Here is a 24222-nt window from a genome sequence, read left to right as displayed (position 1 = left end):
AGCTTAAAACTGTTCTTGGTTGTTTTATTGGTTCAAGTATGTTTGTTATATTTTACTGACACCTCTGTAAAGCACTGTGTCACTGCTTTCTTGTCTTGACACTTTTTACTTACTTAAATAGATACAAGTTTCAACAGGTGACAGTCGATTGGCTCAAGAAATCAGGATGAAAACATTGCAGTGAATATTAGAATTGCTGAGAAAATATTCACCTCAGTCATGCTAATGAGACATTTCTGAATGCAGATATTTTAAAGCTTTTGGGATAGCTTTTTTTAGTAAGATAAAGCACTCTATGAAATGATTTAGAACCAATATGTGAATATACACTGGAAGGTCTAATTACTAAAGAAGCAAATAAAGCCTGACCATTACCATCAAGTTATGGCCATCGGTTTGTGCTTTGCACATCTGGGGATGGAACCAACGCCATGTACTATAATAAGGTGTTTTATATTCTGGGAATGAGTTACGCAGGAAGCCATCTTATGACATCATCTTAATGAGCTGGTAAAAGTAAATTAGGTAAAACATAATATGCATTCAAAGACTTTTGTTAGTATACAACACATTATAGTCTTGAAAGAGCAGAACACAGTCTAATATTTGTATTACAACCATAAAGATGTTGGAAAAATGAATAATCTGCTGAAAAAAAATGGATTCAACTGAATTATTAAATTACTGTAAATTATACAGCACAGCACCTCAAGCACACCACCCCAGATCTACCCCACCTTACACACACACACACAATTCCCCCCTCAGACTCCAAAGTTCTCGCCGTCACACCCAATTAAAAGCGGATCAGTGACAGTGTGGCTCACTGCCCATGCAAATCCCCGGTGTGGAGCTACCATTCGTATCTGAGGGGATTTCACACATTACGCTCTGCTGCATGGACACAAACACGCACACACACGCACACACACACACACACACACACTAGCACTCCCAGCAGCATCACAGCAGTGCTAGAAAAGAGAATCAGAGAAAGTTTTGCGCTTGCATCCACACAGAGCACATTCCCCTGTTAAGTGTTTTCGGTTGGGAACTGGTAAAGTAATCCCTCAGGTGAGAAAATTGGAACTGTTGCTTCTGCTGCTGATAAATTAAGAAGTCGTTGAGAGGAAATCCCTGGGATAACTGTGGCTGTAACATAATGTAGCGGGAAGCACTTTCAGTTAGGTCGGGTATTAATCTATCGTTAGCCACAAGCTGCCCAAAGACTGAGCAACACTCAGCAAACACAGTGGCAGATAACAAATGACTAATCCTGTGATTAAGGTGTTGGACACTGTGGTTGCCACCCACTCAGTGTCACAGTGACACGCTCCTGAATGAACTGCTGTACGGTTTCTTCAAAGCGCTCATCAGAAGTGATGTTGTGCAACATCAGTAAAGGTCATGAGTAATGACAGAGGTTTTTAAAAGAGGTTCATGTCAGATTTCAAATCCTACAAAGTCATTAAAGAGGACAAATTAAAACACATGCAGCAAAGTCTCTCATCTGAAGCTGCAATTTGCTCACCATTATTTTCTTTTGAGGTTTTCTCGGTCCAGGCCTGAGTTCCTTTGGTCTGTTTTGAAATAAAAGGCTGTTTTTGAGTCTGCTTTATGCAGTTTAGCCTGATTAAATATCTGTATTTTTTTAAATCCTGTATATCCTATACAAATGTAAATTGTGCTTCACGTCAGCCTGATAACAATCAGTCTGGAGCATTAGCTCGCATTTGCCAGAGCTTCTGGACTGAGCCCTGTGTTGATTTTATCAAACTGGTTGCCGTGGTTGCGGCTGCGCTGATCCTTTCACATCCTCGGGGCAAAGGTCGTGGAGGTCAGACAGAGGTTTGGGTCAAGCAAGCAGGTTAAACACCTTGTCAGGGATTAGCAGGCTATGAGGGACGTGGAGGAAGTCTTCATTGGCTAATGTTTCTCTCCGCATCTCACTCAACCACCTCCAGGACACACACATGCTATCTAATACAGGCATGCGCACACACACAAATCACATTTACTCCGCCTTTGTTGGCCAGTGTGGGCCAATGCAAGGACCTGAGTGAGTGGTCAGATAAGCTCATCTCTGATGGTAACAAGGCAGACGTCAGAGAGAAAGGAGAGCATGTCTAATTGAGACATGAATGGGAGCCACGCATAGATGGAAGCAACAATAAACAAACTTAACTTTCTTTGAATTTGAATCACAGAGAGAGAAAGAGGAGCCAAACTAAAGCCTGACCAAATTTCCAAATGCTGATAACCTGTATGTATTATTGTAGGGTCTACCTTACAATATAAAGCACCTTGAGATGACTGTTGTTGTGATTTAATCTATATAAATTTAATTGAAATTAAATTGAAAAAAACAAAAACACACACAATAATAAGGGGATACTTTTGTTTTAAATTATGAATTAATTACTAAATAAATCAGTAAGCTGAACGATCAAAAACACAGACAGACCCTCAAAGATGAGAATTAATTACCTTTCAATATTTGTACATTTGTTAGTTGTGTATTTATGCCTGATGACCTGTTGCTTCTTAAAACTGTCCACTTTCCTCGCCGGGTGACCTGCAATGGTTGTGTATTGTGTGATGTCCCTCGTTTTCCCTTATATTTGTGTGTGTATGTGTTTCTGTGCGTCAGTGTCCTGGTTTTCCTGGGATTCCAGGCCTGAAGGCTGTTTTTCCCACCGTGAGACCTGCCGCACCTAAAGCGTAATCGCATGCACCTGCTGCTGATCAGCCTCGTCTAGGGAGTTATTTAACAGAGTGGCTGAGCTGTGAGATTGTTTGAGTGTTTGAGTTTGCCGCCGATATGGATGTTACTAACCGCTGCCTCTGTGATTTCCAGGAGTATTGCAGAAACAAGAGGAAAAACTGCATGCACTGTATACAGACGCAAAGGGAATGGAAACACGGACCATGGACACTGGGAGAAATGTTCAACGTAGAGAGTCCTGCCTTTGGGTCCTACTTTCCCCATTCACTGAAAAAAAACCATACTATTTGAAGACATCATATTAACCACTTGATTGGTAATTGGTCCTTTATTGTCAGACCTCTATATTAACCTTATGATGTCTGCAAAAAAATTAATGGCAAGCCATCAAAAAGCTGTCGACTAAAACCATGAAATTTCAATGTCATGGTAATAAGAGTGAGAATGTCAGTAGGTTATATCATCTGTGGATCACAAAAGTATCTACAAAATTTCAGGACAATCCAAGACCTAAGTAGGGGTGGGTTTAAAAAAATCGATTTTTCCAGTTCAAATCAATTTTAGTTTGAATAATTTGATATCGATTCATTAAATCCTGAATTGATTTTTAAATATAAATGTATTTGCCAGAAATCTCAGGTTAAAGCTCACAAAACTATTTCAACAACCGCAAAACAGCTAAAACTGCAAACGATTAAAGAGCAGGTAAATGGAAAAAGATGTAAACACGTAGAGTTGTGGAAAAAGCAGGAAACACTGTAATTATTAAGCTGTATCATTAGCTGAAGCTGTTTAAGTGCTGAACGTGTTACCTGTTTCAGGTGAAGGGCAGCCTGATGAGTCAGATGGCTGGTCCAAAGACAAACAGGAAGTTGACAGTGGCGCAATGGCCTCCAGTTCATCAAACACACGAGACTGACTGCAGCTGATCTCAGAGCAGCGAGATGCTGCTGAGCGCCCTGCAACAGCACAGAGTGGGTGTTTAATATTATGGCGATAATACAGATGATGATGATGATGATGAAGCTGAGGATAAGGATTAAATGTATTTTTAATGATATGTGTGGGCACAGTGGATTGTTGCATTTGAAAGGTATTAGGACACAGTACAGTGCATGGAAACAATAGAAAATGTAAGCGCCAAATAACACGACTGCATATTATTTTTATTTTAACATGTTTCAATTTACATTTTCTTACTCTGTGAAACAACTTTTTGAAGTAAAATGTTTTGATTTTTCCAAGGCAGGAGTTAAATCTATATTTATGTTCTGCTGCTAGAAGATTTTCTTTTTTTTAATTATTTAAGCTATGTCCATTAGCTATATATAAAGCTACAGTTAGCTCAGCTTGCTAGTGTGGCACATAATAACCCAACCCTGTTTTTGTATGGGCATAACATTTTTTTTACACTTATATCATAGCTATATTGTGTACATTAAACAAGGTGTAATGTGCAATTGAATGCACTCTAGAGCACTAGCAGGCACACTAAATAAGGCTAGGTTAGCTGTTTTATACTAGCTAACTTCTGATTATTAGAAAACTCTGCTGATTACCAAGTGGTTGTTGGAAGTTGCGAGGTAAAATTGGTAGTAGTGGTATATAACCAGCTGTAGCCTGCCGACAACTCTCTAAGTAGTAGTGAAACTGAGACCATGTCCCCTCAAAGTAAAAGGTGAGTTGCAGTGTAATGCAAACTTTTTGTTTGTAGGTGAACGGTGTCCATTTACAGTCTGGTTTGTAATTTTTCGAGACAAAATATAGTCCATGCAAACTATGGGCAAAGCAGTAATCTGCCAGCGACAAGAGCAATTGTTGGGCTCAGCTTCACCTACCAAAAGCCAGCAACCACTTACTAAGCAGTTGAAGCAGATACATTTCAATGGGTCACTGGCTGGTCTCTAGGCCTTTGTGACTGGAACATTAAATGTACCTTAGATTTTTTCATTAGTACTTTAAAAAAACCTGACTGATTCCCACATAAACTATCACAAAATCCTTTAAATATTAATAAAAGATTGCTATATAATTTTAAAGGATAATAATGAGAACACCAAAGAGAAAGGAAAACAAAAGTCAGACTACATAGCTTCTCTTGGCTGGATGTAGTCAGCTATATTGATGCTCACCCCTCAAGGAGGGGGACTCTGACAAGTGGGCAAAACACAATACAGGACATCCACAAGTGAAGCCCCTCAGGTGAGGCTTCAGGGTAAAAGTACTCTCAACTCACCTACACTAAACAGAGCAGGAAAATCTTCCCTTAAGCCCACAGAGCCCACTTTGAGGAATGTTAAAAACGGTCAGGCTCGTCATCAAAACTGTTTCACTCTGCCTGGTTTAAAACTCAGAGGATTAGTGAGAGAAACTGTTTCACTGGGTGATGTGTTTTGTCATTGCCATGAAAGAAGCTTGTCGAGGCTTTTCTCACATTAGAAATGCAGAACAGCTTGGCCTGGACAAAAGGATAATATATACAGAGGCTCTAAAAGGAAAAGGCAAACTCAGCTCCTTCACCCACACAGACGAGTATAAATGTACACATGAAGCCACCCTCGCGCAGTCAAGTAAGTGAACAACGCCACGCACACACCACTGCACTATTGTGCACTTGAGCGGCTTGGCGCTCTACTCAGAGAGACAATGGAAGGACTTGACTTGACACTTCAAAGCATATTGCTGCTGTCAACTCAGCTGTCATTCTCAGTCGACGAGGGCTCTACTGAGTCAGGGCGAGTTTTTCGGGGAGGTTAAGGGTGGCTGTGGGGGGTCAGTGGGTTTGATTTGACAGAGTTGGATAAAAACAACGACTCCTCTGTGTGCCTGTGGCCTTCTTTTCCTGGTCACAGCGCCATGCTGAAAGGCCCTAAGTGGAGAGGCCAGGCCAGGCCAGGACAGTGCCCTGCTTCATTGTCAGGGACAGTTAAACTCTGGAGATGTTGCTCAAAACAGGTCAGTCTGGGGTCACTGTATGGACTGATGGGATATGAGAAAGCCATGCTGGGGGGCACAAAGGGCTGAGTGAGACAAGGAGAGTGTCTGCTGCCAAATGCAGTACCACACTGGGGCTGTTGCTGTAGATACAAACCATTTCATCCCTTCCAAAGCCATACCTCTTAGCTCTTAGCCACCCTTAAGCTATAATTAGCTTTTTAAATGACAACTCCAGCTTATGACAAATTTAATTTGAGCATTTTTTAAAAACGTGACTTTGCAGACACAGATTTAAGAAGGCTAATTTTTTTGACCATCTGGTGTAAAGTTGGTGATACAAATCCGTCAGACCTTCAGACTTCAGCTGTCTGAGTGAGACATATAAAAGTTACAGTCTGTTGTGTCTATAGTCACTTGAGCTGGAATGTGATCTTCTGCTGATTTTAAGTAAATGATGAACTGCTGACACGTGACCATAACGTGGTGGAAATCTGTCCATAGAACTTAATTTGTCTGATTTAAATTTGACTGATTTTCTGGTTTCAACAGAACTCCAAGGTGAAGTTTTTATAAGAGGAGAAGCATTTAGTAGCACAAAGTGCGGATCTTGTACAGAGAAAAGCTGTGACTTTCCAAGATAACTACAGGTTTACTTTTCTCAGACTACTTTATAAGTTTAAAAAGGAATCTGGGCACTACTGTAGCTCAAAAGCAGCAAAAAAAAAAAATTCTGGCACAACTTCACCTGCTTCCAAGGTGCATGGAGAGGATGAAAGAATTCACAAAGCCGGAACTCCAGAAACACTTGAGGGAAGATGAACAACTTTAATAATTGTTCATCGCGTTTCGGCTTGTGGCCTTCATCAGGGTCAACTGATGAAGGCCACAAGCCGAAACACTTTGGTCAATTATTAAAGTTGTTCATCTTCCCACTACTGTAGCTCACCTGACTGAGTAGATGACCCGTATGGTATAGGGTACTGCAAGACCATGGGTCTGATGCCACTGGACCACATTTCCTGTGTGTCATTTCATAACAATGCTTCTTAGCAATAAATCTTATACCGTTGGCAAGCCCATTTGTTTCTTCTTAAATTTGTAGGTTGAGCAGTAGAGTTGAGTATGTAGGTACATCCATGAAAATCTTGCCAAATTCTCTATGCTAATGCCAAACAGCGTACTCTGCTATTCACTCTTGTTTGGCGTCATTAATGTATTGGATGATTGAAGTCTAAAGAAAGAAGACATTTACCAATGTATTCATCTGACAAACAGAGGCCTCAGTAGCATGTGGACGGACCATACACAGCTACAGCAGCCTGGCACCTCCTCCTCATGCTGGTCACCAGCTTGGTCACACACTGCTATTTTTCAACCAGCAATTTCCACAAGTGAGCCAATCTGGTTGTGTTGGTCACTATGGCAGCACTCCCAAGCTGATCCCACAAGTGTTCATTGAGGTTGAGGTCAGGACTACAGGCAGGCCATTCCATCCCCTCTACTCCCAAATTCTGGAGTCAGTTTCTTATAAGCCGTGCTGTGTGGGGGCAATTTTAGGTGACAGAGTTTGGTACCAGACCAGTGAAGATATGGGAGAATCCAGTATGTTTTCTTTCTTCAGACTTCAATCATTCAATACATTAATGAAGGGCTGTTGGGCATTGGCAGAGAAGACTGGGCATGCTTTTCAGGAACAAACAGGCTTTCCAACAGTGTAAGATTTATTGCCAAGAAGCACTGTTAATAAAAAGAAATAAACACTAATTTCCTTACTTTTTGTGTTTCCTTAAAGGAGCAGCTCCTTGTACTTGCTCTGTACTGCTGAGAACATCAGACTTTGACGTGTTGAGTTTTGCATTTTTCTGTTTATTTTGCTTTATTCTAGTAGGTTTTTTTTTTTGTTTTACCTTCTTTTTAACTGCCTGGATCACATATTTAAGTTTTGGCCTCCTCTTCATGTTTCACAGATTGTTTGTCATTCAGTTTCACCTCAAAGCCTGATAGCTTTGCCTCTCATGTCATCTTGCGTTTTGTGAGATCAGATTAAAATAAAAATCCCTTTTAGTTGTGCATCCAGTTTATGTTCTTGTATTGTTATAGGCTGTGTGTGAAGGACAGGAATATCCTTACTTTTGAGATAAATAAAATAATTCTCACCTTATCATATCTAGATGTAATAAACAGTTTAATAGCTGTACTGAATGTTGAGCAAGGTTTAGCTTATTCTAAAAACGATAAATTGAACTGTAGTGAAAAGCTGTAATTTCTTACGAAATGCTCCCGGGAAAGTCATTTTATTTGGGAAAGAACTGGAAGGGAACTGGCCTACTGAGGGCTGAATTACTGTTGCTGCCTTCACTTCCATTTAAATCAATAGGATGTAATTAAGTTGATCAAGCCCAACTGTGGACCTGTCCGTTGGTTTTTGTCTGTCTTTTATAAATACTGCCATGTACCTTTGCGACTTTGGCAAGAACAGTAAACATAATAATTCATGTAAACCTGAACAAACAAGACTGAAGGTTGTAATAAACTGGAATTATCTTGCAAGCGTCAAACTGAGCCGCACTGAGGCTGCATTGAACTTGAATTGCCTCCATCTGCGAGGAAATAAATGAACCAGTGACACGCTCTCTGTGTCTGCCGTGAAGAGAACAGCGTGCTCCGATACAGCATGGGCCCCCCCTGCAGCACAGCACCACACAGAGAACAGTAGATGTCTCTGATAGAAAGGAGAAAATCCCTACACAATTTCCACATTGTTTGCTTTCTTTCATAAAGTTCCTGGAGAAGTCAGATGTCAGTGGCATGTCCTTTATGCTCATTGGGAACGGTAAATTAGCGGGCCACAGGAAAGCCATAGAGGTATTCTATTGTGGCGTTTCTCCTCAGTGTTCTGCCGTCAGCGAGCGGTGGTCAGTGTGGATTTATGACCATCAGCTACACGTTTCCCTCTCAGAGCCCAGAGAAAAGTGAAGCCATGAAGGGGGGGGCGGCTGAGACTGAGAGGCACGGCACACGAGGTAGGCACCCCGACTTCTATTGTTGGGGCCTCACGGCTTTGAGCAGCGACTCAAACGGTACCAGCTTTTCATCAAAAGCCCTCCTTTCTATTGCTGATTTAGAGGAAAAAGAAAAGCTTTATGTGTTATTTATTATGTGGTGGGAGGAGGTGAGAAAAAACAGGCTGACAGCAGAGCTTTCACAATGTGCTGATGGGGGCAGGAGCATCTGAAGGCCTCACTGTGGAAGTAGGCTTTGATTTCTCTGTCTGACCAGATCTCTTTGTCTCGGGGTGGATGTCCACCCTTGTTCAGGACAATCAGGGCCCTCAGAAAGTGGGTAGGAGTGTAGTGTTGGGCAGGGAGGAGGCTGTGAACGGCACATATGTGGCCAAGCTCATTTCTCACCTCTGACAGGGGAGATTGGAGGCAGGACCGGCCAGCGATGAGACTCCAGCCGAGACATTGGAGGAGAAGGGGTCAGCTTTGCCAATGACCCTGAGTGGGGAGTGGTCCTCTGTGGACTTGGGCAGGAGGACCAAGTGGTGGAGGGAAAAGCCAGAGTGGCACGTTGATCGGAGTCCAAGGATGTGTTGATATCGGCAGGAGCTACAAATGCTTCTAAGTGGATATTTTGTGGTATTTTTGTGCTTGTCTTGCTGCTCTGAAGTTTCTCTGAATTACAGTGGATGGCTGGTATTGGGCGAGGTGAGAAGGGTTTGGTTTGGCCGAAGAGTGGCTCGTAGAACACAGGGGTGGCGGTGCTGTCGGCGGTGGTGTTTTTCTTGAAGGATTGATGATGGTCTGATTCCTCTGGAGGGGAAGAAGCTAGGGGTAACTGCATCAGAGGGGAAGGATGGGATGGGGATAAAGAAACATAGCCTTCTGGATCTGCTGAGACCATCAAATCTGCTGCTGAAAGAAAAAATAATTTGATCAGAAGTTTGAGTCTAAACTGCTGCTCGCAGTTTCCAGAATGACATCACTTTCTCTCCTGTTAATTCTGACACGTTTCACTAATCAAAAAAGGGGGGAAAAAGCCATATTTTTGGGACAGAAATGAACCCTTGCAAATATCCTTCTTCATCAGCTGAAACTCGTCAGAAACACCAGATGGAAATTTAATCTTTAACATCAAAAGTTTTTAAAAGTTACGTTTCTGTTTTTTTGTGTTTTTGCTTTTTTAACCTTTTCTAAGATCTGGTTTACTTACATGTAGACTTGACCAAAATTTGAATGTGAACGTCAAGATTAGCATATATCTTTCTGTGATGATGTCATGAAGCTCATGAGCTTTTTAACAAAATTACATAAGAAAATCCCATTTTTTACTCAATTTCTATTACATTTTTGCATTTGTTAAAGAAAAATTGTTTAAATTCAGCAAAAACAGCATCTGAATCTGTTTTATTCACACTAGATATTCTATGTTTCTGAATTCATGTATAAGGTATGATGATATTAATCCATCAACGGAAAATGGAGTTCAATATATTGCCCAAGAACACCTTTGCAACCTGAGCTACAACTCCCTCAATGTTTAAATCTCTTCTTGAGAAATAAAATTTCTCACCTTTTGGAGTATTGACAGGTTTATTTCTACTATACTATACCATTTATATCAGTTTGTAGTAAATATATTTGGGGTTTGGGTGTTTGAACACATCATTTAAATCAGCCTGAAGTACTTGATTAGTAAATATAAGTTATAATTCATACAAGTCTTAAAGGTGTCATGAAAAAGGCTAATTGAGATTTTTACCAGATGTTTTGTCACAGAGGACGCTGCTCCTGCCACTGCTGAGGTCGGCGCTCCGACTGAATAAACTGGAAGGTGGACGGCTTAAATCTGAAAAAGACCCCCGGGAGAGGGAGCTGGGTGGTGGTGAGAGGGTTGATCCAGCAGGTCTGAGGTCGGGCTCCAGCACTGCGGGTAGGGACACCTTTTCCCTCTCAAGCTGTTTCTCCTTCACAGGAGGAAGAGGATGAGGAGATGCTGGAGTGGGGTTTGAGTTGTTCTCCTGTCTTTCGGAGTCAGGGTGAGGCGTGTTGTTGTAGGGTGGTGTTGGATTAAGGCTGGGTGGAGCAGCGGGGAGCTGGGCACAGGGAATGACTATAGCAGAGCGACTTCCTGCAATCAGACCAACGTTCTGCACGAAGCCCGCTCTTCTGATGGGACTATGATGGAAGTGTCCTTCTATAAAAACACAAATAAATATCAGTAAAGATTTACATCAACCACAGAGCTGACTTTAAATATGGGTCTGAATCAAGGGAATAAATCCACTCTTCTATTCCTCAAAGGTCAACACATTGTGGTTCATTTTTAAAACTTCCAGAGTCTGCTCGTGACAGTTTTGTTCCCACTTTCCTCAGTCCTGGAGCAGACACTTGTTTCCCTGCTGAGTGGATCGGCCTGCTAACAAAGGCTGCAAGAAATCACCCCACTGGAGCAGCTGCCTGTTTCCCAACTCCATATTCACAACAAGCATCAGACCTGAGGGCAGGGGACCTTTTATCTAAACACTTACAACAGTATACACTGGAGGCATCCTGCAAGCTGTTTGTGGCAACAAGTGTGTGGAAAACATCACAAGCTCTGTTTGTTTCTGTAAGAACTGAGAGATTCAGACGTCACTCTGCTTTTACAATAACATTAAAGATATATATAAAATGAAAGAGAGAAGGGTCGGTTCAAAAAGTGGCATATGAATCAGATATGAAAGATTAAAAAAAAGAATAAAACTTAAATGTACATAAGATTACTTAAAGATAAACAAAAATACCAACTTTCTGGAACCAATTAAAAGTTTGAATGTTTCTTTTTCAAAGTATGATGAAGAAAGATGCACAGAAAAAAGAAGACAAATGAATCAAACCTGCAACTGCATGTACAGCTGTGTGCAGTATATGTGTACAGTATATCAATAAGAAACACTAAGCAGCGCTTAAAGGTGACAGACTCAAATAAATGACACACAATTTAAATAAGTAAATTAAAAAAACATATCTGTCAGGTGGAACTAGTGAGTACACCCCTACTGCTTTCACAGTTTAAAATCTCACACCATCCTGTCGTGGTCCTTGGTGTATTACAATTTACTATTATGTATTTTTCCCATCCATCGCCCTTCTTTCGCTTATTTGGGAACCATATGCACAAACCACCCCAACTAGCTCCTTTTGATGTGGTAGAGAAGCGGCTTTAGACTGTTTTTTTAATTTATTTTTTTTATTTTGGTTGTAATCTTTGACTTTTGATGTTTGTGTGATAAGTTTATAGCTTTCAGAGTTTTATTTACTTTATTCTCAAGTATGAGATAAGCATAGAGTTTAACTTGAAACACAAACCCAGCCATTCCTAAAGATAATTAACTTATAATTGATAATGGTGATAGAGAATTACTAACACGTTACAAAATGCTACAAATGAAGAGATCGGCTCACAGCAAAACGGATGGTGAGTAACAGGATGAATCGTCCTGTTGCTGAAGGCATTTCAGCTCGAAATATATTTTGTCTCAGCAGCACATTGGCTCAGACAAAACAGGAACATGTCGTCATGTCAGTTTGGTTCAACCAAAGAGACATGAGCCCACTCCTGAAGAGCTTCTATGACTCTGTGGTGGCGTCAGCGATCTTTTACGTTGTGGTCTGCTGGGGCAGCAGCATCTCTGCTGGGGACAGAAAGAGACCGAACAGGCTGATCCGGAGGGCCAATATATTGGATTTTTTTTTCTTTTTCTGATGCAACATGTGCAATTTTGACATACTATTTTATTTCATTCTATTTTGTTTTATTCTATTGTATTTCTTAATTTTTGCTGCTTTCAACTTTGTACTGTCCACTTTCTGCTATGACCAACCAAATTTCCCACTTGTGGGATTAACAAAGGGTTATCTTATCTTATCTTATCTTATCACACACAAACCCCTCTAAAAAACAACTGGCTTCATTTTCTACATATCTTCAATAATCATACAATACAATCAAACATATGTTTACACATATACAAATATCTCAACAACACAAATGCTATAATCAATTGCACATATTAGAAATACCTTGACTAAACTTCACTGACCTGTCAGCTCTCAAGCAGCTGCTAACAACAAAAAAAAGGCGAGAACGTAAATTCAGACACAGAATTTACAAGACAAATAGTTATACGTTTTGAAAAGTTCTGATTCTTTCGAACAGAGGTAGGTCCATCTTTAATCCTTCATTTTCCATAATCTGGCAACTAAACTCCATAAAGAAACAATAAATGTGTCTGCCTTTTCATTTAGCTTAATAATTAGTCTGGTCTACATCGCCCAAAAAAGGATTAAAAAGAAGTATTAACAGTTGACCTTTAACTAAACCAAACCTTTCTTTAATTAATATCATAATAAAAAAATAAAGCTCTAGACAGTCAGTAAATTTCCGTGTTACTATCTTAGCTGAACAGCAGCTCTGAACAGAGTAACACTAATATCACAAAACGTCACCCAGTCCATTAAAATGCAAGTGATGTGTGAAAATCTGTGACATATATGAGCCGAACTTTGATCTCTGATGTGAGCGGCGTAGAGGTTTGATCCCCGATCCCCCGTTAAGCCCTTAAGCACCGAATATGGATGTTATGTTTGAAATCTTCATTTTTAAGTACAGAGACATAGTGAATACACAAGACTGGAAGTAAACATAAATTCTCTCTTGTCATAGGGGCTAAAGAAGTAAAATGAACCTGTGTAAGTAAAACTGTTAATGGGGAGTCAACCTGAGGATGAAAACGAACACAGTAAATCACAGAAAACACAAAAAACAAGATTCACTTGTTTTAACCAACAAACAAGATCATTTAAAGACATTCGATATACAAAATAAACTAAATGAGGCGGTTTTGTGAACTTTGTGGCATTGGATAAATTACTATGTTTCACTGTGACACTTAATATCCACAAAATGTGTTTTAATGCCCACATTCAGTCCAAACCTGAACCCACTTCCTTTCTTTTCCTGCCACAGCTATTATCCCCTCTCTCCGGCTCTTCTTTCCACATTTCCTTTCATAGCTCCAAGATTCTCTTCCACAAACTTCAAATCCATACAACACCACCCATTTCCTCTCACTCCTCCTATTTTTTTGTTGACTGCTGTGAGGGTGTGTGTGTGTAGTAGTGGTAGTGGTGGTGGTGGCGCTGCAGGGGTGGAGGGTGTCAGACAATCTGCTCTTGTTTCCTGGGGGTCTGTCTCCAAGAGGAGTCAGCACAGGGGGATAAAGAGAACGCGCTGGAAAGCACATTTCTGCACTGCCTCCTCTTACAATGCCCTGCCATTACCATCTGTTACACACACACACACGCGTGCACATGAACTGGTGTGTACGTGGGTGTGTTGATGTGCATATGAATGACATGTGTCAGAGTGCAAAGCCATGGCATTGGGCGCAGCACGTTTCTTCAGAGAGGAGGGTTAAGGACGATTGTGAGGGAGCCGACCACCATATGGCAGAATAATTAGTATTAGACCCCGATCCTAAGAAATGCCCCCCTCCTCTGCTGTACACACACATTCAGCTGAGCATTCTGTGAGCGGTGCCCTGCTGAGGTGTGTGGTGGGAGAAATGCCTTCACATCAGAGGCCGGGCTCTGAAAGGAGCGGTAGGTCTCCCAGCACCAGGCTTTTCACTCCAGGAGACCACCAGAAGGGCGGCGCTGTGGGCACGTCCTCGCTAGAGAGGATAGATTTGTAGTTAAGCAAACACAACTACACACACAGCTAACGACAAGCTTGATGGCTGCTAGCTTTTGCTACTGAGCAGGCCTGTGGAGATAAAGGAGTCAGCAGTGAAAGGTCCAGATGTTTCATTAATAACTCCTCACCCTGAAGCATTTGGCTCTTTGGGGCTGTGGAAGTGTGTGTGTTCTGGACCTTTCCGTGAGAAGGAGGACGCTGCTGTGTGAACTTGGAGCTCCGGTAATAGGGAGGGCGGAAGTCTTTAGGACGAGCCTTCATGTGAGACAGGAAGCGTGGACACACAGAGGTGCAGAAAGCTGGACGACCGTGGGCCTGCAGGAGGAAACAAAACAAAACAAACAAACAAACAAACAAAAAACATTTGAAATGCTCTTATTTTTAAAATAAATGTAAAAACTGAATAAATAAAGTGAAAAATCAACTCTATCTGTAAGTGAATTTTGAAGATGAGGTAAATGGAGAACCAACAAATAAAAAATAAAGCAAAAAGATACAACAACAATGTAAAATAACTGTAATTTTTTAAAGTATATTGAATGATGTAAATACTTCCTATTGAATAAAAATTATAAAAGTAATAAAATATAATAAAAAATGAAAATAAACTAAAAAATAACATATGTAAACAACATAAATAATAAAAAAGAGGGGAAAATGCTTAAAACATTAAGCACTCAACACAATAAAAAGCACAATACAGATTTTTAAAAAATGACTAAAACAAAAAATGTTATATTATTTGATCAAATTAAAATCAAATCGAATTAACTAAATAAAGGCGGATATTTAAAAGCACATAGTAACGACATAACAAATTTAAAAACTCCTTAAAGTTGGAAAATAAAAAATATAGTAATTCAAATAAAATGAACTAATATCTAAACATTGTGTAAAAGCATAAATAACATGATTAAAAAATAATTTTGAGGAAATAATAAATAAAATTAAAAGATTAAAAAAGAAAAGATAATAGACCAAAAAATTTATTACATTTCAAAAATATTAAACATAACTTTAAAAGAAAATACCCATCATATTTAAATATATAACCTCATTGAAAAACATAAATTATTATATTTATTAAAAACATATATTTGTATATTAATAATCTAATAAGATACCAATTTATAAAAAATATGCACAAAAATTCTGATTTAATAAATAAAATAATATTTTCCTTCAACTTTATTTGGTACAACAACTATTATTTGTCACTAAACTAGCAGCAAATGTATCAGTATACAAACTTTAAGCTGTTACAAAATAAAAGCCTGGAAGAGAAAACCTGCTGTAGGGTGTGCTGTATATGGAGATGGGGAGATTCAAATGATGCACGGTACCACCACTGCCCCCTTGTGTTGACAAAACAGATCAGCACACAAAGCAACTCCTGCTTCCTCCTCTTTACCCGGCTCCTTCATGACAGAGAGGAGACAGAAAATTATGGCGAGGGTGATAAAACTCTAGAGTAAACTGTTAGGGAGACACGGGAGATAAAAGCCGGTCAATATTGAAGGAGGGACGGCACGCCAACCACAGAAATCCAAGCCCAGCATACAGCCTTGGTGCCAGTGAGTCATTCAGTCGCTCTCCGGCCCTCAGAGAGCAAACAGTCGTAATAAATGGCCCGTGGACGCAGGGCTTTTATTTGACTTGGATTTCAGCTCCTTCTGCAACAAAGTGCAGCTCCTTACTCTTTTATTATAGAATAAAAATAGTAAATGTACAGATCCAACATCTGTCTGAAGACAATAGCTCACACAGAAAGAGAAAGAGGGTGAAAGGTGGGGGCACTGTCTGTGACTCACACAGGGAGGATCAGCTTTTTAAATCCCTTTCTCTCAGATGCACAGGCTTTAAAGATTTACATTCTTGTGATGTAAAGAAGGCGAAGTGAGGTAGAAATGGCAGGACAAGAGGTGGCGATGGGGGCTGCTCTCCTCCACACTGCTTTTCCACCCTTTTGGCCTCCTTAATACCTGAAACTCAGGCCCTCAAAAGGCTGCGGAGGGCTTTCTTTGTAGGGCTGGTGTCATCAGGCTTGTGACCTTCTGTGGGACAGGTCGGGGCATGTAATTCTACACCACCGCAGTCCACTCAAAAACTATATTAATGCAGCCAAATATTCAAAAACACTTCTATTTAAATCCTACCTCATCACACCAATGCAGGAAGTCTAAATACTCAATCCTCTACTTCTTTAGTTATCTATGGACTGGATTTATATGACTTTCTACAACTTCCTGATATCCTTATAATGACACCCACTGGTTTGTTGACATTTTCACCAAGGTAAATGTCTTAATGGAGTGCTAAGTTATGTGATAATGCTAACTATCATTACTGGTTAGTCAGTTAGTTAGGTTTCACTGTGGGTCAGCTGAATGAACTTGAATGATGGGATGAGCATCTGTGAAACATGGTGGAGTCTCAGTCATGGTTTGAGGCAACATTAACCCAGAATCACATCAAGGATCCATCCAACGCACAAAACGATCTGAAAAAAACATCCTAATGGCAAAAGCTTCATTATTCAGCATGACAGTGAGCCAAAACACACGGTATGCAGTGAAGGCATACCTGGATAGAAGAATTGGAGCAGTATCAGGCATGGATTGGCCTCCCCAGAGCCTCCACCTCAATGTTACTGAAGTAGTGTGGGATCATCTAAAGAGCTCTGAGTGTCCTTCAAGAAGCTTGAGAACTATTCCTGAGGACTACCTAAAGAAATTCCAAGAAAACTGCCTAAGATAGTTCAGGCTGTGTTGAAAAATAAAGGTGGTCATACCAAATATTGACTTTCAAGCTTGTTAGAATAGTTCAACTCTGTACCTGTTTCCCATTTTCCAAAATATAAAGAAATGAATAATGACTCAAGACTTGTGGACAGCATTATATGATTTATGGCATTTAATATTTGGTTTATAGGTTCCCTGTCCCATGTCACAGAGGAAAGCATTTCCAGCAGTGACAGTAGGTAGGACTGTAGTTTTTGCAGATGCCCATAACACATGTGTGGGCTCCATCAGGGGCCCTACAGGCCCCCAGGAAACAGGCTAACCTCCTGGCGTCAGGCAACCCACACGCTGTCCTCACACAGCCAGAGCTGGCTAATGTCATTACGGGCCTGTTTGCGGTCAACAGCTACATGATTGAGATGTACAAGTAGCGCTTCTAGATGAATGTAGGAAGTCTATTAGTTAGTCAGAGTCCCAGATGGCCTGCAGAGGACAGCCTTGCGTGTGCTCCTTCACCCCCCCCCCCCCCCCCCCCTCTAAACACACACACGCACACACACATATGTACACACCATACAAGCATACATAAGCAGTTGTGCAGACACACATCCACGCACACACTTAATTATGCTGCCTCTGAGTGAACCCTCTTACAGGCGGACGACTACGAGCAAAGACAGAAGTGTGTCTATGTCCCAGCGTCTGCAGGAACAGAGAATTCTTCACAGAGCTGAAGCACAAGAAAGCCAGGCTTAGGCCCTAACAAGGTTAAACCCCTGAAAAAGAGTGACTTTTTAAATCATGGAGATTTGTGTTTCTGCGGGGTGTAATTAGCTTTGCTGTGGGGGAGGAGGGGAGAGGGTCGGGACTCTGGCAAGGGGGCCGGCGAGAGGCAAAGTGAGGGACGACGACAGTGGGGCACATTGTGGAGTCCGGCGGATTCTGGGGAGTAAATCTGATTATCAGCTCGTGTCAGAAGCCAGACTCAGATGCAGCTTAGCATTCAGAGCAACTTTCTACTTTCGATGGTGAGACAATGACCCCGATTTACGGGCCCACGCAGCCCCAGAGGGTCCGGCAGCTTTTACCCCAAAAACGCACAGATCCCAAAACAACTCAGCACAGCAAGGATGTGACGATACTGCCGCACAGTTTGTGCTCAGAGTCCTCTAAGGCCCTTGAAGGTCAGGTATGAGTGAACAAAAGTTTTGGAACCATTTTTTACATCAGGGATTTATTAATTTGTTTTTCCTTCCTCTGATGTACTGTCACCAAAATGACTTAACACAGAGTAATTAATGATGAACGGTGATATGAACATTAATAGTAGTAGTAGTAGTATTTCCTCATAATCTTCTTTTATCTGTCTATTTTTACAACCTTTAATATTACAATAATGGACTTTACAGAGTTTGGGGAAAAAATAATGAACAGCATGTGCCTCAAAGTTTAGTAAGTGACTCCTACTTCCTTTATGGCCATGTGCTGACACAACTCCGACATTTTGGTGAAATTATTTGGAAGCAGGTGTTGTTGAACTAATAAAGTTTCAGATGAACTAAATATGGTAAATTCTTTCTAACAATATTGCTCCTAAACTAAAAAACAAACAAACATACCACATTTTTATGTAAAAACCCTGTTATATATGAGTGCTCTGCCTCCATGTTTGGGCACCTGTGCAGCCCGACCTGCATCTCGTATCCTGGGTCCTGGGTCTCTCTGCTTAGCTACCCTTGTTGTAAAAGTTGTCCCCCTGTATGACAGCGGGCAGTTGTTACCATCACAATGCCCTCTTGATTTATTAGATATAACCAGAGCGGGCGCAGGAGATTGGAGAATGGCAGTGGGTGATGCCAGGCCTGATGAACTCTGTGAATGCAGAAGCAGTGAAAGCGGTTGAGGATGTAAATGAGGCTGTAAGGACCAGCGGGCCCCTTTGTCCGACGACTTTACTTGTTTGTTTAACCAGAGGCTGAGACAGGAAGCCAGCCCACACAACTGTGCTGTCCCCATGGCAACTCCACTGTTAATTGCGGCACATCCACTCCCGGACGCTTTTCAGCAGAGGGGAGAGGTGGGGAATCGTGAGTGTTGAAGAGAAAGAAGATGAAGAAGAAGAAGAATATGTGTGTGTCTGTGTGTGTCTTTTATGTTGCTTGTTAGGGGAAAAGCAACGGTTCAAATTATGAAAAGCTTTCAGGAATTTGACAAATTAAAATTGCCCTGTTCTCTCAGTGAAAACAGAGCTAAAACTTTAACATTTATTTGCTGGATGATCCTCCATGCTCCATGTCGAATACCCCTTATGTCAGAGGCATACTCATTAATGGCCTTTGGTGTCTGTACCAAAGTATAGATTCTGGATCCTGTACATTAACTTGCAATATTTTTTTGTCCCTGAGCAACACTTTTCATCTGATCTGTCTCAGATGTCACGATTCGTGTCTTTGTACAAACATTGAATACTGTACCATGACTTGATTTGAGTGAGCCATCACTTTGGTGCTGACAGTTGGTTGCAAGCAGACATTGCTGACTCTGGTTGCCAAGAACCCTTTGAAATCTATTCACTACCTTTGCTTTGAAGTTAAGAAATCTTTAACTCGGGACCCTTGTGAGTCCTAGCATCTATTTCACTGGAAGTTCCTGAATGTCACTGATTTTCTGAGGACTCTGGCTGCCACCTCACCACCGTCTGGACGCCCCATTAGGCAGAGAAAAACCATGGTGCATCACGATGGTGCATCCCTGCTATGCCTGAGCAAAATACGTGCTGCAGACATGAAATATACTTCCTGTTATGCTATGACACATTAGATTCTGCTGTGAGCCATGGCAAAACCTAACCTTTTAACATTATCTGATATCTTTTAGGGCACCTGTAGTTAATTTGTTCTGGTCCAAATCAGTTGATGAGTTTGTAAACTTGCAGCTTTTCACCATGATTTGGATTCTTTTCACACAGAGAAAAATCCAAGTGAACCAAAATGTATCAGTACAAACCACGTCACAATGTCTAGTCCGCTCAGATATGTAACAACAAAATTAAAAACAGAAAGAAGATGCTGTCTTCCTAACTGTTGGAGAATGGAGACTTTATGTTCGTTTCCTGGCTAGTTGCTAGCCTGTACAGACTTTTGTGCATCCATTGTTCCATACAAAGCATACAGGAAGTTTCTTAGCTCAAACTTGTAATGTACACCTGGTACTATGATCATATCGAGGTCAGATCATGTTGAAAACAAGTGCAATTACTATGTTCACATCTGCATAAACAAACTGCTCCAAGGAGGGGAAATGAAGTTTGATTTAAATGGATTAAACAATTCAGGGGTTGAAACACCCTTAATCTAGTCTCACAAGAGCTAGAAGGATCACTTGTACAATCTCACAAAAACAACAGGCTGTAAGAATACCAAAATCTTCATGGCAAAGCCTGCTGTTCAGGTTCTTTGTGGCTACGAAGTGTAAAATTGGGCACTCACAGTGTAGTGGCAGACTCCTCTGTCCCACAGGATAGCCTTGCTGACAAAAGAGACATAAATGGGTCTCTGCAAGAAAAAGAAAATAAGTCACATTTAACAGTATTGATTGCAGAAAGGCGGCTTATTTAAGTTCAGATCTATCAGATTGAGATCGATCAGTTGAAAGAGTTGAAATGCTTTTAACTCCACAGGCCTTGGGACTGAGAACAATGACTGAAGCATTTGAAAACACACATAATGCCACACAGGGAGTGGGCTCTCTGGAGATATTTAAACCCCCTCTGTCTTGATTATTGAGCTGCTGTGAAACACCTCCAGGAGAAGCTGAGGACTCTGTGATGAAGTCTTCTCTCCCACACAACCAGCTTTCCAACATCTGCTCAGTGTACAGAACGTCTGCTCCTCATTTCTTCCAACATAAAGCTTCCTTGGGACAGTACGGTGGTCCTGTGGTCCCGATGTGTCGGTTTGACCCATGGAGCAAGAGGCACTGTGTTAACTCATCAATCACCCGGAGACACAACACCAGCCAATTCCCAGCAGCTCATCCATCTCTCTTTGCAGCTCCTGGCAGCTCCCAGAAGCACTGAGTCAGCTCCAGAGTTGATCCACTGCAGGGAGCAGGAGAGCAGACCCTCCCAGGATTCACCCTTCATTCATGGGCTGTAACCCCAGACCAGAGTAGGTGACATGGGGCAAGAGTGGCACACAGAGCAGGAAGACAATGGAGGTTGATGCGTGTTTCCATTTCCTCTGCTGTGGAGCTCTCAAACAGCTTCAGTGCCACCATGAGAGGCTAGAGGGCAGCGTCAGGTCTGGCCCATTTTACCTCCTTTGTCTACCTACCTGTTGTATGCAACAAAGCACATTATGTATGATTACACACATTATGCCAGAAATACCTCACGAGCTCTTCGTCCTTAATAGACGCCTTAATTGCTGCCTTAATTGCTGCCAAATAATGAACGGACGGGGGAAATCACGTAAATCACGGCACTTGTGGCCCAGTGACCTCATTGTTGCTAATTACGTTGAATGTGAAATCAAGTACATCATTTTCAGACAGCAGAGGATGGAGTGGCTGGGGGCTGGGGTGGCCTGTGATTAAAACGTAGAGAAATCAAATGAGCCGAAAGAGAAAACTGGGCAAAACAAAAAAGAGGCTGCAGTCACATAGCAGAAAAAAACACCGTGTTCAGTTTTTATTATTCAATAAATGCAATTAGAAAAAGATTTTAATCTCGGAATTGTTCGTTTTTATAAAAATATGCGTCTCATTATGGATTTAACATTTTTTGGCAACGCTAACTCTGGATATGAACAGTGCTTGGAGGGTTTGTGAAATAAGCCTAACTACAAAGCTGTGGTTTGACTAATGAACACATGAGAATAGGGAAAATGCAGTAAGAGGGTTAATTTGTTGAGAGTCCCCAGCAGGAAGAGACAAATGCTATCAGATGACACCTCTGAGATGAAGCCATCCACAACATGGGGTTAGTCATAAATATGTTGCTGTGTGGTTTGGACTAACCACTGTGAAAAAGTCCAGATCCTAAGCTCGGCCTGAGAGTGTCATTTAAAAGCAACTACAGATAAACACACCACCAGCAGATACAACATACAAATTTGACTTGTGCTTCGCTCGAGGCATGTTGGCATATGACAGGAGGGGCAAACAGTTGCTACCTTCCTGTCTTAGTTCCCATAGCAAAGGTAGCACCTTTTTCAAGTAGGTGTTGGACAGTCACATCAGCCGGTGGGGTTTTCCTCACTCTTGGAAGTCTCATTCCTGCTCAGTTTGGGGCTTTCACTGTAGTATAAGCTCTCTCTTTTACGTGTAGCATAACCCCAGAGGTCTCAGGTAGATCTAGTGAAGTCTCCAAAGTTTGGATAACTTCCAGGCTGGGAAGCTTCCCATCGACATGACAAATAGAATCTTTTTTCTTAAAGATGACTGACAGTGGCCCTACTCCCTTTGATGCTGTATGATGTATGAGCGCGTTTTCACGGGTAGCGTGGTTTCATGGGCAGCATGGTTTTACGGGCAGCACAGTTTCGTGGGCAGCATGGTTTCGCGGTTACTGCAGTGTCACAGGTAGCGCGGTTTGTCACTCCCGTGAAACTGCACTGTCTATGAAGGGGTATGTTGTTCGTGTGAACTGACCATGTCAGATCCTCTGCCAGATGTACAGCTAGGAAACGGAAGCTGTTCTCTCTTTCCACAGCACATCGGGGTATGTGCTTTACAACACCTCTAGTCCACGATCATCTCTTCTGTTTTTGTGATATTGAGGGTGAGATGGTTCTCTTAGCAATAAAGTTTAAAGGCACTGAGATCCTCCTTGTAACCGTCACCAAACTCTGTTGTGTCATCCGCAAACTTCACAATGAATTAGGAGATATTAGTGGCCGTGCAGTCGTAGGTATAGAGTGAGTACATGAGAGTTCAGTATCCACCCCTGACGTAACACCAAGCTACCGTCTGCGAAGGGTGCATGACATTACACCGGTCAAACCGCGCTGCTGTCACACCAGTCACATCCGGGATTAACTTTTGGTGATAAGACCTACCATTGTTGTATGGTCCGCAAACTTGACAATGAAATTGGAGATACTAGTGGCCGTGCAGTCGTAGGTGTAGAGTGAGGAAAGGAGAGACTGCGCACTGCCCTCTGCGTTAGCTGCGTGACGTCACACCAGTCACACCGCGCTGCCATTACCCCGGTTACACCCATCACACTGCGCTCTGTGACGTAACACTGTGCTGTCTATGAAGGCGTATGCTATTTGTGTGAACTGACTATGTGTTCACACCGTTCACACCAGTGACCCAGTTCACACCGTGCTGCCGTTACACCCGTCACACCAGTCACACCTTAATGCCGTCTGCGAAAATTGTATGACATCACATCAGTCACACAGATTATAAATGCGCTTCCGTCACACCGGTCACACTGCCCGTCACGCAGTGCTGCCTGCGCAGCTTAGTTGGCTTAGGGGGCGATCGTGGCTCAGGGGGTTGGGAAGCGAATCTGTAACTGGAAGGTTGCCGGTTCAATCCCCGCGCTCTCTGTCCTGGTCGTTGTGTCCTTGGGCAAGACACTTTACCCTACCGCCTACTGGTGTTGGCTAGAGGGGCCGATGGCGCGATATAGCAGCCTCGCTTCTGTCAGTCTGCCCCAGGGAAGCTGTGGCTACAACCGTAGCTTGCCTCCACCAGTGTGTGAATGTGAGAGTGAATGAATAGTGGCATTGTAAAGCGCTTTGGGTGCCTTGAAAAGCGCTATATAAATCCAATCCATTATTATTATTATTATTGGCAGCGCAGCTTAAAAGGTATGTGAGAGGAAGAATAATTTGCAGACACAAATGATTATACGGAAGTAAAACTTGACACAGAGAGTAACACTCACCAAAACTAAACAGGAAGAGAGACACAACTGAACAGGAACAAGAAAGACAAAAAGACCTGCACAAAGACGAGGCTGAAGGAACAGAATGGGAACGCTAAAGGGAACCAATAAACCTAGAGTCACCTTTAACTAAACTAAGATCTAGAGAAAATAAGGAAACATTACAAAGCACCAGA

At 41.8% G+C, this 24222-nt stretch overlaps 1 protein-coding gene across 2 annotated transcripts in view; it reads right to left on the bottom strand.

Moving 5' to 3' along the window:
- LOC102781111 (uncharacterized) overlaps nt 1-24222 on the bottom strand; it is an 88249-nt gene that overhangs the window by 40674 nt on the left and 23353 nt on the right. For both annotated transcript variants that reach the window (XM_035906642.2, XM_087830971.1), the window contains exons 2-6: nt 20634-20699; nt 14533-14719; nt 10427-10861; nt 9073-9579; nt 3538-3684 (exon numbers count right to left, since the gene is read on the bottom strand). In XM_035906642.2, coding sequence (XP_035762535.2) covers nt 3538-3684; nt 9073-9579; nt 10427-10861; nt 14533-14665 — 1222 coding nt within the window. In that variant the 5' untranslated portion in view covers nt 14666-14719; nt 20634-20699. The remainder of the gene's footprint in view (nt 1-3537; nt 3685-9072; nt 9580-10426; nt 10862-14532; nt 14720-20633; nt 20700-24222) is intronic.

Source organism: Neolamprologus brichardi, chromosome 17 (genome assembly GCF_056152115.1).
Source record: "Neolamprologus brichardi isolate AB-2024 chromosome 17, ASM5615211v1, whole genome shotgun sequence".
Taxonomy (NCBI): domain Eukaryota; kingdom Metazoa; phylum Chordata; class Actinopteri; order Cichliformes; family Cichlidae; genus Neolamprologus; species Neolamprologus brichardi.
Note: the sequence above shows the minus strand (reverse complement) of the source record. Positions and strands in the feature narration are given on the sequence as shown.